Raw genomic sequence first — 13,831 nt, forward strand, 5'->3', positions numbered from 1 at the left:
CTGCTTGGTAAAGCCGTGGGTCTTAGGGTGATCTACACCCAGGAAGTGAGTGTGGCTAGCGCAGAGGGCTAGATGGCCACGGGGTGACACTCATCTGAGGGTCCTGTGCTTATATGGGTTTTGAGGAATTCTGTCCCCAGGCCCCCAAGAGGCAGGAGAGTAGTGAACACAGCCCGGAGGTTTGCTTGCTTTTCTTTCAAATGAAAGTAAAAAGAGACTGGGATGTAGCTTAGTTAGAGTGCTTGCCCAGCATGCATTAAGCCCCGAATTCCATACCCAGCACACGTAAACGGGGCATAGTGTTGCATGCCTGTAATCCCAGGACTCAGGATATGGAGGCAGGAAGATTAGACATTCAAGGTCATTTTTTCCTACACAATGAGTTCACAGCCTGGGACACGTGAGGCCCTGTCTCAGAAAAGGAAAAGACAGAGTCTGAATTTGGGAGCTTTGGGAAAAGTGGTGGCTGTGGCCATCCTGTTTAAGTCTGAAGGGCTTTTGGCCACTCCCTGCCAGGCTCCTGGGCTTCTGGAGAGCTCTCTCATCCTCAGCTCTCTGTTCTCCTTTGCCTGGAGCTGACATCACCCAGGCAGCTCGTGGTGAGGACTGGCTAGAGGACAAAGGCCCGAGTGTGTGCAGGAAGGGGTCTGACATCACCCGGCTGCCATAGCCAGGACCCCTCCTCTGTGCCAGGGACAGATGCAGAGGCCGAGGCCATGTAGGCAGCCATAGCCAGGACCCAGGGTGCAGAATTGCACTTCTCAGAGAAGGGAGCCTGTGATGATGCCCTTAGGGCAGTTGAGCATCCCTGGTACTCAGGCCAACTCTGGGTGCCATGGCTTGCCATGGGAAATGGAGACAGCCAGCGCACTTGTTCCCAAGGCTGCCTGTGTATCTCTAGAACATGCTGGGATCCCAGGAACCCATAGGTGGGAGTCCTGGTTCCTGAGAGTCCGGGTTCATTTCTGTCTGCAGAGGGGGAAGGCTGAGCTGTCAGGGATGCCATCCTTCCTTAGTTTGCTGCCGCAGCTACATATCTATACACTATATACCGTGAGCCCTAGGTACTGAGACTGCCCACCGCAGACATGAAACTCATGCTTCTGTCATCTACAGATGAGTTCTCCTGTCGGAGCCCCTCCAAAGGGGAGGACATTGCCTGTGACATGGAATAAATGGCATACTGACTAGGGAGATAGCAGAGTAAGTCAGGACCTGCATTTGATCCCGGTACCTGTGAGAAGTCAGGTGTGAGAAGCACACTTGTGACCCCAGCGCTGGGGGGGCGCAGAGACAGACGGATCCCTGGGGCTCAGTGTAGCCAAATCGGTGAGTTCTAGGTTCAGTGAGAGACCCTGTCTCAAAAAACGCCATGTGTGGATAGCACACACCTTTAATCCAAGCACTTGGGAGGCAGGGGCAGCATCACTGGATCTCTGTGAGTTCAAGGCCAGCCTGGTCTACAGAGTGTGTTCCAGATGAGTCAGGGCTACATAGTGAGACCCTGCCTCATAAACAAACAAACAAACAAAATAGAAGATGGCAACTCGATGTTGACCTCTAGCCTCAATATACACATTCAGTGACGTGCTCACCTATAACCTCCTCCTCGCATATGTGGCTTACGAGTCCTGGAGTTAAGGGCTGGGCACCCCAGACTCCAGTGTCTGAGCCAGGACTTGAGATAGTAACAGTTTCCATTTCTTGGCTGGTTGGAAGGCTCTGGGCTGTTGTCACATACACAGATGGGATTTTTTTTTTTCTTTTTTAAGTCATTGCTGGGGTAGGAGAAACCTTTGTGGGCTGAGCCCAGAATGAACAGAGGCAAGGGTGCTGCTTGGAAGCAGGGCTGCTGATAGTGGTGAGGGCATGGAGTTGCTGAGTCTGGACTAAACTGGGGATATGTGGGAGTTCTGGTAACCATTGTAGACCTGGGTCTGGACTCTGTTCAAAGGCATTCACAGGCCACCACCATAACCTCACGTCACAGGTAAGAGTCTCTGCTCCCAGCCTGCTGGAATCTGGGGTGTCTCCATGAATAGCTGTTCTGAGGCTGGAGACATGGTTCAAAGGTTAAGAGTTCATATTGATCTTCCAGAGGACCAGAGTTTGCTCACAACCGCCTGTAATTCTAGGTCCAGGGGATCTGAGGCTCTCCGCTGGCCTCCACGGGCACTGCACCCCCATGGCATGTACTCACGCAGACACACACATACACGTGAAGATAAAAAAACAACAAAAAGCAAATAGCATTTGGGGGTCTTTTCCAGGCCTCTAAATGACTTATAAGTGAACATGACCGTCTGTTTTTCTTTCTGGCTCCAGTTGGTTTGGGGGTTTATATGGGCTGCTATGTGCAGCCCCAGTTCTCCCATGTCCCCTCATGTTTGGGGTGCTGTTGTATGAATCTGCTGCAAATCAGTTTAAACAAAATACAGACTCTTTCCTTCTCTAGCAGAGGGCTATTTAGGTGCTTCTCAGGTTTGGCCAATATAAGTAAGGCAGTTTGTCCCGTCTGTGTGTGTGTGTGTGTGTGTGTGTGCGTGCATAATATATATATGTATGTATGTGTTAAATTTCTCTAGGCCAGAATGGCAAATTTTTCGATAAAAGGCTCCAGAATCAGTGCTTTTATGTTTGCAGTTCTATGGCTCATCTTAACTGCTGAGGTACTGTGTGTGGTGTGGCCTTAGGAAGCAACACCTGAATGCAGCATGGGTGAGATCAGGCCCCAGGCCACACTGTGTGACCCCAATAAAGACTCCTGCAGAGAGCTGGGTGGTGGTGGCACATGCCTTTAATCCCAGCACTCAGGAGGCAGAGCCAGGCGGATCTCTGTGAGTTTGAGGCCAGCCTGGTCTACAGAGCAAGATCCAGGACAGGCACCAAAACTACACAGAGAAACCCTGTCTCAAATAAAACAAAACAAAAAACAACAACAAAAAATTGCACACCTTTAGTCCCAGCACTCGGGAGGCAGAGGCAGGTGGATCTCTATGAGTTTGAAGCCAGCCTGGTTTACAAAGCAAGTTCCAGGACAGCCAGAGCTACACAAAGAAACCCTGTCTCAAAAAAAAAAAAAAAATTCCTGCAGGGTTTTAGAATTGGCCCCTCTCCTAGGGTTGCTGAGCTGCCTCCTGAGTCTCTATCTGTACTGTATTTACAGAATCCCACATTGCCATGTTGTCCTTGGACCACATTAATGACTGCTTCATGTCCCTTTGTAGAGCTGCATGCTTCTTGGAGGCCGGAAGACCACAGACATCCCACTGGAGGGTTACCTGCTGTCCCCCATCCAGAGGATCTGCAAATACCCACTCCTGCTCAAGGTGAGACTCCTTGGTCCTGTCCCCAGGCAAAAGTGGCGGGCCCACCAACAAGAGAAACTGTTGTTTTAAGGAGCTGTGGCATCTAGTGACAGAGCTGGCCCTGGGCCAGGCTGGACCCACACCAGCCCCTGCCTCTTTCTCTGCTGTTCTCTGGGCTTCCACGACTAGCGTCATCTCTATTGAGGCAGCAGATGGCTGTGGGCATCTGGACTCACACCCTGTCAAGTTTAAAGTCAGTGGGAGGCAGTGAGCTTCTCTCTTGGAGTTCTGATGGACAGCCCGAGAGTCACTCCGGCTGTGGCCAGCCATCTGCGGCTAAGGGAATAGTATATTCCAAATAGTTTGCATTTGCATCATGTGGTTTGACATTAACCAATCACAGGAAACTTTGACTTGGACCACTGATCATCTTTCAACCTGCTTAGACCATTGCTTTTCTTTTGAGCCTGTCCCTAGCCACTGGGTAGTGCCACGCCCTGATTGGCTGAGATGGGCCCTGTCTTAGTTAGGGTTTCAATTGCTGTGATGAAACACAAAGACCAAAAAGCAAGTTGGGGAGGAAAAGGTTTATTTGGGTTATAGTTCCGCATTGCTGTTTATCACCAAAGGAAGTCAGGACAGGAACTCAAACAAGGCAGGAGTTAATGCAGAGGCCAAGCTGCTTACTGGCTTGCTCTCCATGGCTCGCTCAGCCTGCTTTCTTATAGAACCCAGGACCACCAGCCCAGGGTTGGCACCACCCACAGTGGGCTGGGCCCTCCCCCACTGATCACTAATTGAGAAAATGCCTTACAGCTGGGACTCATGGAGGCATGTCCTCAACGGAGGTTCCTTCCTCTCTGATGACTAGCTTGTGTCAAGTTGAGAAACAAAACCAGCCAGTACAAGCACCCACAGTCTGCTCTGCTCCACTGACAGTGTGCAGAGCTGGACTGTGTTCTGATTGGCTGAGATTTGGGTCAGGTGCTCTGTTCCTGAGCCAATTACTCTTTACTCAGACTTGAACCTTAAGCCCGTTACTGGAACCCATATGCCACGCTCCAAGGAGGGACAGACAGACTGGCACCAAAACCTGGCCTCTTTCTGGAGGGCATGGAATGACTTGGCACAGTCGTCCATGCACCTGCTGTCACCCTCCATGCCACCGCCTCGGTCTGGCCTTGGCTGAGCAGTCCAGCGTAGACCTGACCTAGACAGCTCTATCCTCAGCTTCAAAACCGACAGTTGGGCAGGTCCCCAACTCCGTGGATGGCTCTGTCCCCATCTGCTGCTGGGTCCTGCTTCCCCAGCCCTTACAAATGATGGCTGTTGGCTGGTGCCGACCCTGGCTCTGTCCTCAGGCCTGTCTGATAGCTGCTTCTTAAGCTCCCTGCTGCAGGCTCATCTCACTGCTGGTGCCTCATTCATGACCCCGCTCAGAGGGACCACCTATCTCCTTGTTCCATGAACTGGAGGGAGGGTAAGGAAGGTGCTGGAGAATGTGGGTGACCTTAAGCATCTGAGCCAACAGTGTTGGGGTCATGATTTGTGTGTGTGTGTGTGTGTGTGTGTGTGTGTGTGTGTGTGTGTGTGTGTGTGTGTGTGTTGGGGTATGATGTGAGGGTACGAGAGAGGCCAATATTGGGTATTTTCTTCAGGAGTCACTGACCTGTTTTTGAGATAGAGTGTCTTTCTGGGACCTGGGGCGCTCTGTTGGGCTAGACTGCCTGGCTGGCTGTTACATTCCAGGAGCCTGCCTGCCTGTCTCTGGTTCCCCAGTGCTGTGATTACAATCATGTATCACCATGCCTAGCTTTTATGTGAGTGCTGAGGCTCGAACTCAGGTCTTTGTGCTTGCACAGTAGGACTGAGCCGTCTCCCCAGCCCAGGACACCATGTTCTAACACAGGAAGCTGTGGCAGTGGGGCTCAGCTCTCCCTGTGCCTCCTCCAGCCCTTGGCTGCTTGTACCTGCTAGGGAGTCCAGAAGAAGCTCAGCCTGTGTCCTCCTGGGGCAGTGGGCAGTCTGGGCTCAGGAGCTGCAGGGCAGCTGGACACCACGAAAAGACACCCTCTGGTTTTGCATCCATACTGGTTGCTAGTGCTCAGGCCGACATACACTGGGGTTTAGAGAGAGGATTGCTTTGTCCAGGGCGTCTGCTCGTACAACTCGTGAACTCGTGAAGAATGGGGCTTGCGCTTTTGCGAAGCTTTCAAACAGAGCAAAACCACCACCCAAACCCCGACAAACCCGAGTGTGTGGAGGGTCTGGTGCTGCTGGCGGAGCCTGGCTGAGCGCTCTGGCCCCGTCAGGAGTCTTGCTGGTCCTGCTTCAGGGCTGGGCTTTGCAGCCGTGGCTGCCTGGGTCTGACTTGCAGCTGTGCAGTTTATTAGCCCTGGCTTTTGAGTCAGTCACGTGGCTTCTTATGCCTCAGTTTCTCCTTTGTGACACAGAGCTGGAGACCTTAGCGATTCTGGATTTGTTAGGAAGTGAGCGCACACCCCTGCAGCTTCATCGGGAGGGCAGATGAGGCCATCAGAACACCAAGGAAGGGAAAAATGGCTGCCCCAGACTACTAGCTGCTCATTTTAGAGTCTTAACCCTGGCTCCCAAAGTGGCGTGTCTGTTAAAGAAGCAAGTTTGGGAGCTGAGTCACCACGGTGCTTGAGGTTGACGCCTGCAGTCCGTGTCAGTTCCCTAAATGGGGCCTGAGAACATTGGTGCCTTCATGGCTCAGTGGCTAGTCTACTTTTCTGGGTTCTAAGCCTTGAACATCTGACCCTTGAAGAAAAACTCTCACCTGCAGCCCCAAAGCTGAGTTGAACCATTAACCCCTTGGTTTCTGAGTCTTGACCAAGTCTCGGGTCATAGCAGCTTATAGAGAGGCAGATTCTGTGATCTGTGTCAGTAACTGGGGAGGAAAGACCCATGTGGCCTCGAAGCCTGGCGGACCTGAGGCCTGTTCCCCTTTTCTCTAGGGCCTGGGGTTTAGTCCCACAGGGCTCCTGTCCCAGGAAGACAGAGGCAGCTGGGGCAAACCGCTGGCCTCTGCAGGAAGCACCCACAGGAAGTGGGGAGGTCTGGCCTTGCCCTCTTGACAGCTGTTCACAGTGCTGCTCTTTCCTCTCTCTCCAGCTGTGTATATCAGGAGCCCGGGGGCTGCTGGGGACCAGCCAGCAGGGTCTGAGATTCCTGTGTGACATGCATGGTCCCTGACAGACAACCGCTCAGTGTCCCTGCCTTGGCGCCCGCCCACCCACCCGCCCCTGGAACATTTGTATCAGCAAGCAGCAGGGGGCCGAGAGCCTTTTACATGCTCCTGGGGGGGGCCTCCTTTGCTCACAGTTTCCAGGGCAGTCTAAAAGATGACCCTGTGTGCGCAGCAGCTGACTCCAGCCCCAGCCTATCCCCTGAGCCATACGGACATGCCCCACAGACGGGCCTCAGTTCTGTGAGCCCCCTTGTTCCCACTGAACTGTCAATGGTGCAGGCTGCAGGCTGGGGAACCTGGGGTGGGGGAGGAATAGGCAAGAGTCAAAGCCTTTTGGGAACAGCCCCAAAAGCTGAACTTGAACATTGCCTAAGAATAGCCAGAACATTCTATTTTGGCTCTTCAGCCCAGGCTCAGGATAGACAGTTGGCATTTTCAGGCTTTATTGAGTTTTCCATCAATGTTTCCAAGGAGATGATTCAGAGCTGGGTGATGCCTTGATATGTAGCAAGCAGGTCCCCAGGGGGAACCCAGCTGATAGTGGCCCTTTTGATTGTCCTTGGCTCTTGCTGTGGCCCTGCTCCGTCCTGGCTGTTGACACGGCCCTGGGTCCATAGCTGGACCCGCAGACTCTAACCTGGGCCTTGAGTCTTCCAGATTGTGGTGGGTATACAAGCACCGTGGGGTGTCATGTGATGGGCAGGAGGTCCTAGGTGGCCAAGAGGGACCTCGGCCACTAGTTCCTGATCTCCTTTGCTCCTTTTGTCCTCGAGCTCGAGTGTGGATGCCGCTGGCTCTATCATGGCTCTTCGCCCTGTCTCGCTCATGTGTTATCCTCATCCACTGTGACTAACAGGAACCTTACAGTTGTATTCAGAGGCTGGGCCACCCAAACCCAGAGTAAGCCTGCAGTGTTTCCATCACCCTAGAGGGAGCCCTGTTCTCTGAACAGCGTGTGCCCAACTTACTTTTTCTGGATGCTTCATACAAACGGAGTCATAAATCTTACCTTTGGGTGTCTGGCTTTTTTCACTTGGCATCATGTACTTCACATTGTTGCCTGGCTCATGTGGCATTCCCTTTTCACGACAGAGTAGTATTCCCCTGTGAGCTGGACTGTGCCTTATTGTCTGTTCCCTGGCTGGTGGACATTTTGGAGTGGCACTGTTGTGACCTTCCACAGCTCTTAACACATGCAACCCTGTCCTCCACATGCTGCCTCTCATCTTCCCCAGAATGGCTTCCCTCCCAGCCTGCCTCCTAGCTCCATTCCAGGAATCAGCCACTTCATCCTGGAGGTTTCTCAGGCCAATCCTTGGGTTATCTATGGCCCCCACTCTCCCTCACTGCACTCCAGTTGGTGAAGAGCCCTGTTGGCTCCTCTGGGGAGCCTCTCCTGAGGCTGCTCCAGCTCCAGCGGGCCTCCCTGCTTCGCCTCCAACCTCTGCCGCTTGCTTAGCTCCCATCCCTCCTACACTGAAAGCATCTTCTTGTGTTCTCTTGTAGGATCTTCCGGGGGCAAGCCCAGATCACCTTTCAGGGTCCTGCTCCATTTCGTTCCTGCTTCTTTTAGCTGTGTGACAAGGGAGTTTGCTGGACCTCTCTGTGTTTGCCTCCCCAACAGGAATGGAGCTTACAGCCCTGCTTTTCCGTGTGGATTGGACAGTGTGTGGGAGACCTGTGTTGACACCCTGAACATCTGGGGGTATTCTCTGATGCTGTCATGGAGGAAGCTGGTGTGGGATTTTCTTTTTTCCCTCCCAGCTCCTGCTAGATGTCTGTTTGAGATATGATGGAAGCACTGTGCTTCAGTTTCCTAGTGTAGGTAGTGTGTTAGTTATAGTCACTGCAGAGAGGGTGGATGGAGGAATGGAGGGACCGCTAAGATCCTCCAGTAAACACGTGCTGTTTTGATTGACACAAGGCCTGCTTAACCCTGATCAGCTACACACACACTTACTTTGGCCTGTGTGTGTCACCCTCTAACAGCTGAGCTGTCTTTGTCCTTAGAGTTAAGAAGGTTCTGGAAGCACTAGAAAGGCCATGCTTGCAATTTGATCTGATCATATCACCATAGCTCAGTTGCTTTCTGTTTATTGTGTGTATTATAGGAACTCTCTCTGTTAGTCTGTCTTTCTATATGTCTGTCTGTCTGTCTGTCTTTCCTGGGAACTGAACCCAGGGCTTCCATATGCTAGATAAGCACCTGATCACTGAACTACACCCTGCCCTCTTTATTTTGAGACAGGTTCTTAGTAAGTTGCCCAGGTTGGTCTTGAACTCTCCACCTTCCTTCCTCAGCCTCCCCAGTAGCTGGAGCCTGGTGTGGCCTGTATTTCTTTGTCTTCTGTTCATCCTCTTGCTGTCATTTCTTCCCATCTCTCTCTAGGATGGTTCTCACGCTGGGGTTGGGGGTTAGTCCCTCTTGTTTCCTGTCCCCCTTTCCTCCAGCTGCAGCTGTCTGAGGGAGTATCACCAGCGTCAGGCAGTTCTCCTGTTGTCTCTGGAGCACCACCTCTGTAGTGCCTGGGGCTGTCACCTTTTCGGTGGCTTCCTTGGGAAGCTGGCCCCCCAGTCCCTGACTGGTGGAATCTAGGGTGGTGGTGATCCCCTAACCATGCGCTGTACATATGGGCACATATACAGCAGCCCCCAAATGAGGTGGCGCAGCATGGACCTTGGCTCAGCTGGCTTCTTTTCCACGTGGCACATGGTCCTGTAAGGGGAAGCCACCTTGTCCCCCACTGGTCACTGTCAGGTGGAGACCCAGGTCAGCACGGGCCCTGCTGACTGGGGGCTGGCTTGGCTGGGGTAAGACCAGCTGTGTATCTGCACTGAGCAGACTACCAGCACTGGACCTGAACAGCCAGGACCCCTTACTCCTGCGCGGGTGGACCCAGGAGCAGGGGGTCGGCCAGCATCACTATTTCTGTCTCTTTGCTCATCTTGGAGGCTTGGGTTCCCGGATTCCCACAGGGCAGAATTGCTCAAGATATTTGCATGGAGTTTTCATATAGTTTGCTTGTGTCAAGGCTTTCTCTGCTGTGGTGGGCAGCTTTTCAAGTTCTTCTAGAAGTTTTTCACTTCTTGTTTTCTTTTCCCATTTTTCTTTTTTTGGTGTGTGTGTGTGTGTGTGTGTGTGTGTGTGTGTGTGTGTGTGTGAGAGAGAGAGAGAGAGAGAGAAAGAGAGAGAGAGAGATATGTGTGTTGTTGTGTACTTGTTAGTGTTGGTGTGTGTGTGTGTGTGTGTGTGTGTGTGTGTGTGTGTTTGTGTTCACATGCATGTGTATGGAGGCCAGAGGTCAATGTCAAATGTCTTTCTCTATTGATCTCCATCTTTATTTTATGGACCCAGCTGACCTCAAACTTCCTGCCTCTGCCTCCCAAGTGCTGGGAATAAATACATGCATCACCATGCTGGCTCTGATTTTTTTATGTGAGTGCTGAGGATCCAAACTTGGGTCCTCAGGTTGGTAACTGAGCCATCCCCTTTGGCCTAGTCACTGTTCCATTGCTGTGAACAGACACCATGACCAAGGCAACCTGGAAAAGAAAGCATTTAACTGAGGGTTTGCTCACAGCTTCTGAGGGTTAGTTCATTATCATCAAGGTGGAGAGTGTGTTGGCAAGCATGGAGAATAGCTGAGAGCTTTGTATCCTGATCTAGAGGGAAGAGGGGAGGGGGAGGGGAGGGGAGAGGGAGAGAGCTTGCAGTGGGCTTTTGAAATCTCAATGCCCACCTCCCAGCAACACACCTCCTCCCACAAGGCCACAGGCCTCCTAATTCTTCCCGAACAGTTCTCTTTGTCCCTGGTGACTGAGCATTCAAACATATGAGCCAGTGGGGGCCGTTCTCATCCAAACCTCTCCACCCTTAGATGCTCCCCACTTCATCCCACTGTTCTCCTCAGCGTCACTAGAGGGGACCCCAGAACTGCACTGTTTGGAGTGGGCTATGCCCTCTGAGCTAGATAGAAGAGCCTTTGTGAGCAGAGCTTGTGTTGGAAGGCCTGATCAGCCCCAGAAAGTGGGGGTGTTGGCTCTGTTTGGTCTAGCCTGTGGTTGGCACCTCTTTCTTTCTAGGTCCCCCTTTTCTCCGTGGAGATGCTAGCATGACTTCCTGGACCTGTGTCAGCTTTCAGGCGTCTGCCAATGCCAGGGTATAGCCGTGAAGGGTTTCACTGCATCTTCCAGCGACAATGCAGCTTTGTCTTTACGCTGCAGTTCGATGGCTCCATCCCACTAGTGACTGAAAATCCAATTTATCATTTTATGTCATTAACCACCTCCGCACTTTGAAAACCTGACTTAAACTTGCTTTTTCAGAATAGAATGGAAAACAGCCAGGACTCCTGGCAGGGCCGTGGCAAGGCACCCCCAGGCCAGTGTCTCCAGCTGTTTCTCCCTGAAGTTTCCAGCTCAGGGGGCCCTTTCCTCAGGTGGCTTCCCCTCAGGCACCGGCAGCCTCAGGCTCACACTCCCAGGGAACAGAGGAGTTAATCCCTCCGACCCTCCCAACCTGAGTCTCAGCCAAAGCCCTTGCTGGGTAGGAGGCTGGAAGGCTGCGCCTTTCACATGAACCCACACGGGAGCCTGGCTGTAGTGGCCTCTCTGTGACTCCTAGCCCAGGAGAGGGTCAGGAGTGGTGGGCCTGCATGGCGTGTCTGCTCCCCATTCCTCTTCTCCATGCTTTCTCACCCACCCCAGGGAGATGGAGCAAGCAAGTAGTTGCTCACCCACCACCTGTGCTTGTCCCCCAGCTGGGCCTGGTGTCGGAAACTCATGTGCTGGGTTCTACTTTGGGGCAGAATGGAGTGCCTCGGAGTCGTACCTGTGTGTACCATCTTGGCACATGTGACTGCAAAGGGCAGGGGCATGAGGTGGCTTGCAGAAGCCCAGGTCCTCTGCCCTGTTTCCTCCCTTCCAGGAACCCCAGGCCACTCGTGAAACCACACGGGCTGGAGCGGATGCTGGGGAGGGCCACAGCCTGGCTTGTGTGGTGGCCTGTTACCCTTTCTCACCCAGGGCCGGCCTCTTTTAAACACTTTATAAGAGCACGACAGGAGGAGACCTATAACCATAGCCAGCATCCGCCGGGTCCCACTTCCTGTCTGTGGCCTTTGGAGGCTCTGCTGATCGTGCCTCAGTTTCTTCATTGGGATGGAAGTGCTTGGTGACGCTGGTTACGGTGCTGGGTGCACAGCCCGTGCTCTTGGCCGCCACTGTTGTGTGATCCGCAGCTGAACAGCCCCGTTGTTCTTCTTGCTGTAGAGAGACAGCAGTGAATGCGTGACTGTTACCATGGGAGGGATGGCAACGGCGACGACCGACATTGTGCTCGCTTGGTCTGCGAAGATGCTTACGTTCACTTCTGCATCTGTGGGTGGGCCAGCGGGGGACGTGACCTGATTTCACTATGAGCACATTCTGCCTCAGAGAGTTGGGTTCACTTGTTCAGGTCACACAGCAGAGAAGGATGGAGGTGGGCTGTCCTGTTTGGCGTCTGTCTCTTGGCAACAGAGTCTGGGAAGCTGTTTGAGTTGTGTGATGCCTAAGAGGCCTGAATCTCTTACTGATGCCTCTAGCGATGGGGTGCTCACCCCTTTATGAGGCAGACCTCTTCCTCATGGAAAGCTCCGGCAAGCATACTGGTGTGATTACCCAGCCACTGTCTGCATCTGCTCCCTTGACCCTCTGAACTTCAGCAAGCCCCCCCCCCCCAAAAAAAAAAAAGATGCTTAGCACATAGCTAAGTACCTCTTTAGGCCCTGTAAGTTCACACAGCTATCTTACTTTGGATGTGGATCCCTGGGTTTTCAGGATGGGAGTCTGTCACCTTGGAAGCTGGTTCTGTTTTAACCCAGAGCAACCTGAATCCAGCTGAGTTCTGAATTAGATAGGGAATCCTCACCTTTTAACTCTTGTGGGGGTGGGGTGGGGGTTCCCAGGGTAAACACAGGTGGTTGGGTGTGGGAGCAGCCGCCTTTGTCTGGTGAGCTGTCTCCGTGGCTCTCTTCACCTGCTTTATTTTTATTTTCACTTGTGTGTGTGCATGTGAGTGAGGGACAAGATTCCTGGGAGCTGGAGTTACAGGCAGTCGAGTCACCTGATATGGATGCTGGGAACTGAATTCCGGTTCTTTGGAAGAACAACAAGTGTTCTTAACTGTTCAGCCAGCCCTGCCCCTCACACACTTCACTTATTTTAAAATTAACCTTGTCATTTGTATGCGTGTGTGTGCGTGTGCACACACCTATGCATCCAAGGTGTGTATGTGGAGGTCAGAAGATGGTCCTGGCAACTCTCTCACTGGTCTTCCTCACAACGTAGGCTAGGCTAGCTGGCCTGCAGGCTTCCAGGGTCCGCCTGTTTCCACCTCCCGTCTCACCATGTCTGGGCTTACAGGTGCACACCACCACGCCTGACTTTTTAGGTGGCTCTGGGGATCCCACTCAGGCAAGCACTTTACCTACAGAGCCATCTCCTGAGCCCTGGACTGTCCCTTTCTGTTTGGTTGTGGTTTTTTACCTAGTCTGGAAACAGCTCCACTGATTCCTCTTCCCTCTTCTTGGATGGTGTCCTTGGGGGACATGATGGCTTTGAACTCGATGAAGCGCAGCGTCACATTTGTGAGGCTGTTTTACATGTGGCTGTGTCTGGAAACGCATTGCCTGACCTGAGGTGGTGACCAGGGCTTCTTCCTGTGTCCTTCTCTCTCGGGTGTGTGGTCTCGGCTCTTCCATTTGGGGGTCAGCACGTTTGGTGTTAGTTTTTGGTGCAGTAGAGGAAGTAGCCTGATTTGGTGCTGCACCGGGATGTGTGGCTGGCCTGGCCTGATTTGGTGCTGCGCCGGCATGTGTGGCTGGCCTGATTTGGTGCTGTGCCGGCATGTGTGGCTGGCCTGATTTGGTGCTGCACCGGCATGTGTGGCTGGCCTGATTTGGTGCTGCACCGGGATGTGTGGCTGGCCTGATTTGGTGCTGTACCGGGATGTGTGGCTGGCCGGATTTGGTGCTGCACCGAGATGTGTGGCTGTCCTGATTTGGTGCTGTACCAGGATATGTGGCTGTCCTGATTTGATGCTGCACCGGGATGTGTGGCTGGCCTGATTGGTGTTGCACCGGCATGTGTGGCTGTCCTGATTTGGTGCTGCACCGGCATGTGTGGCTGTCCTGATTTGGTGCTGCACCGGCATGTGTGGCTGGCCTGATTTGGTGCTGTACCAGGATGTGTGGCTGTCCTGATTTGGTGCTGTACCAGGATATGTGGCTGTCCTGATTTGGTGCTGCACCGGCATGTGTGGCTGGCCTGA

General features: G+C 52.9%; 1 protein-coding gene across 1 annotated transcript in view; it reads left to right on the plus strand.

Moving 5' to 3' along the window:
- Prex1 (phosphatidylinositol-3,4,5-trisphosphate dependent Rac exchange factor 1) overlaps window positions 1-13,831 on the plus strand; it is a 152,781-nt gene that overhangs the window by 79,344 nt on the left and 59,606 nt on the right. The window contains exon 5 of the mRNA XM_076571139.1: window positions 3,228-3,329. Coding sequence (XP_076427254.1) covers window positions 3,228-3,329 — 102 coding nt within the window. The remainder of the gene's footprint in view (window positions 1-3,227; window positions 3,330-13,831) is intronic.

Source organism: Peromyscus maniculatus, chromosome 4 (genome assembly GCF_049852395.1).
Source record: "Peromyscus maniculatus bairdii isolate BWxNUB_F1_BW_parent chromosome 4, HU_Pman_BW_mat_3.1, whole genome shotgun sequence".
NCBI classification, from domain to species: Eukaryota; Metazoa; Chordata; class Mammalia; order Rodentia; family Cricetidae; genus Peromyscus; species Peromyscus maniculatus.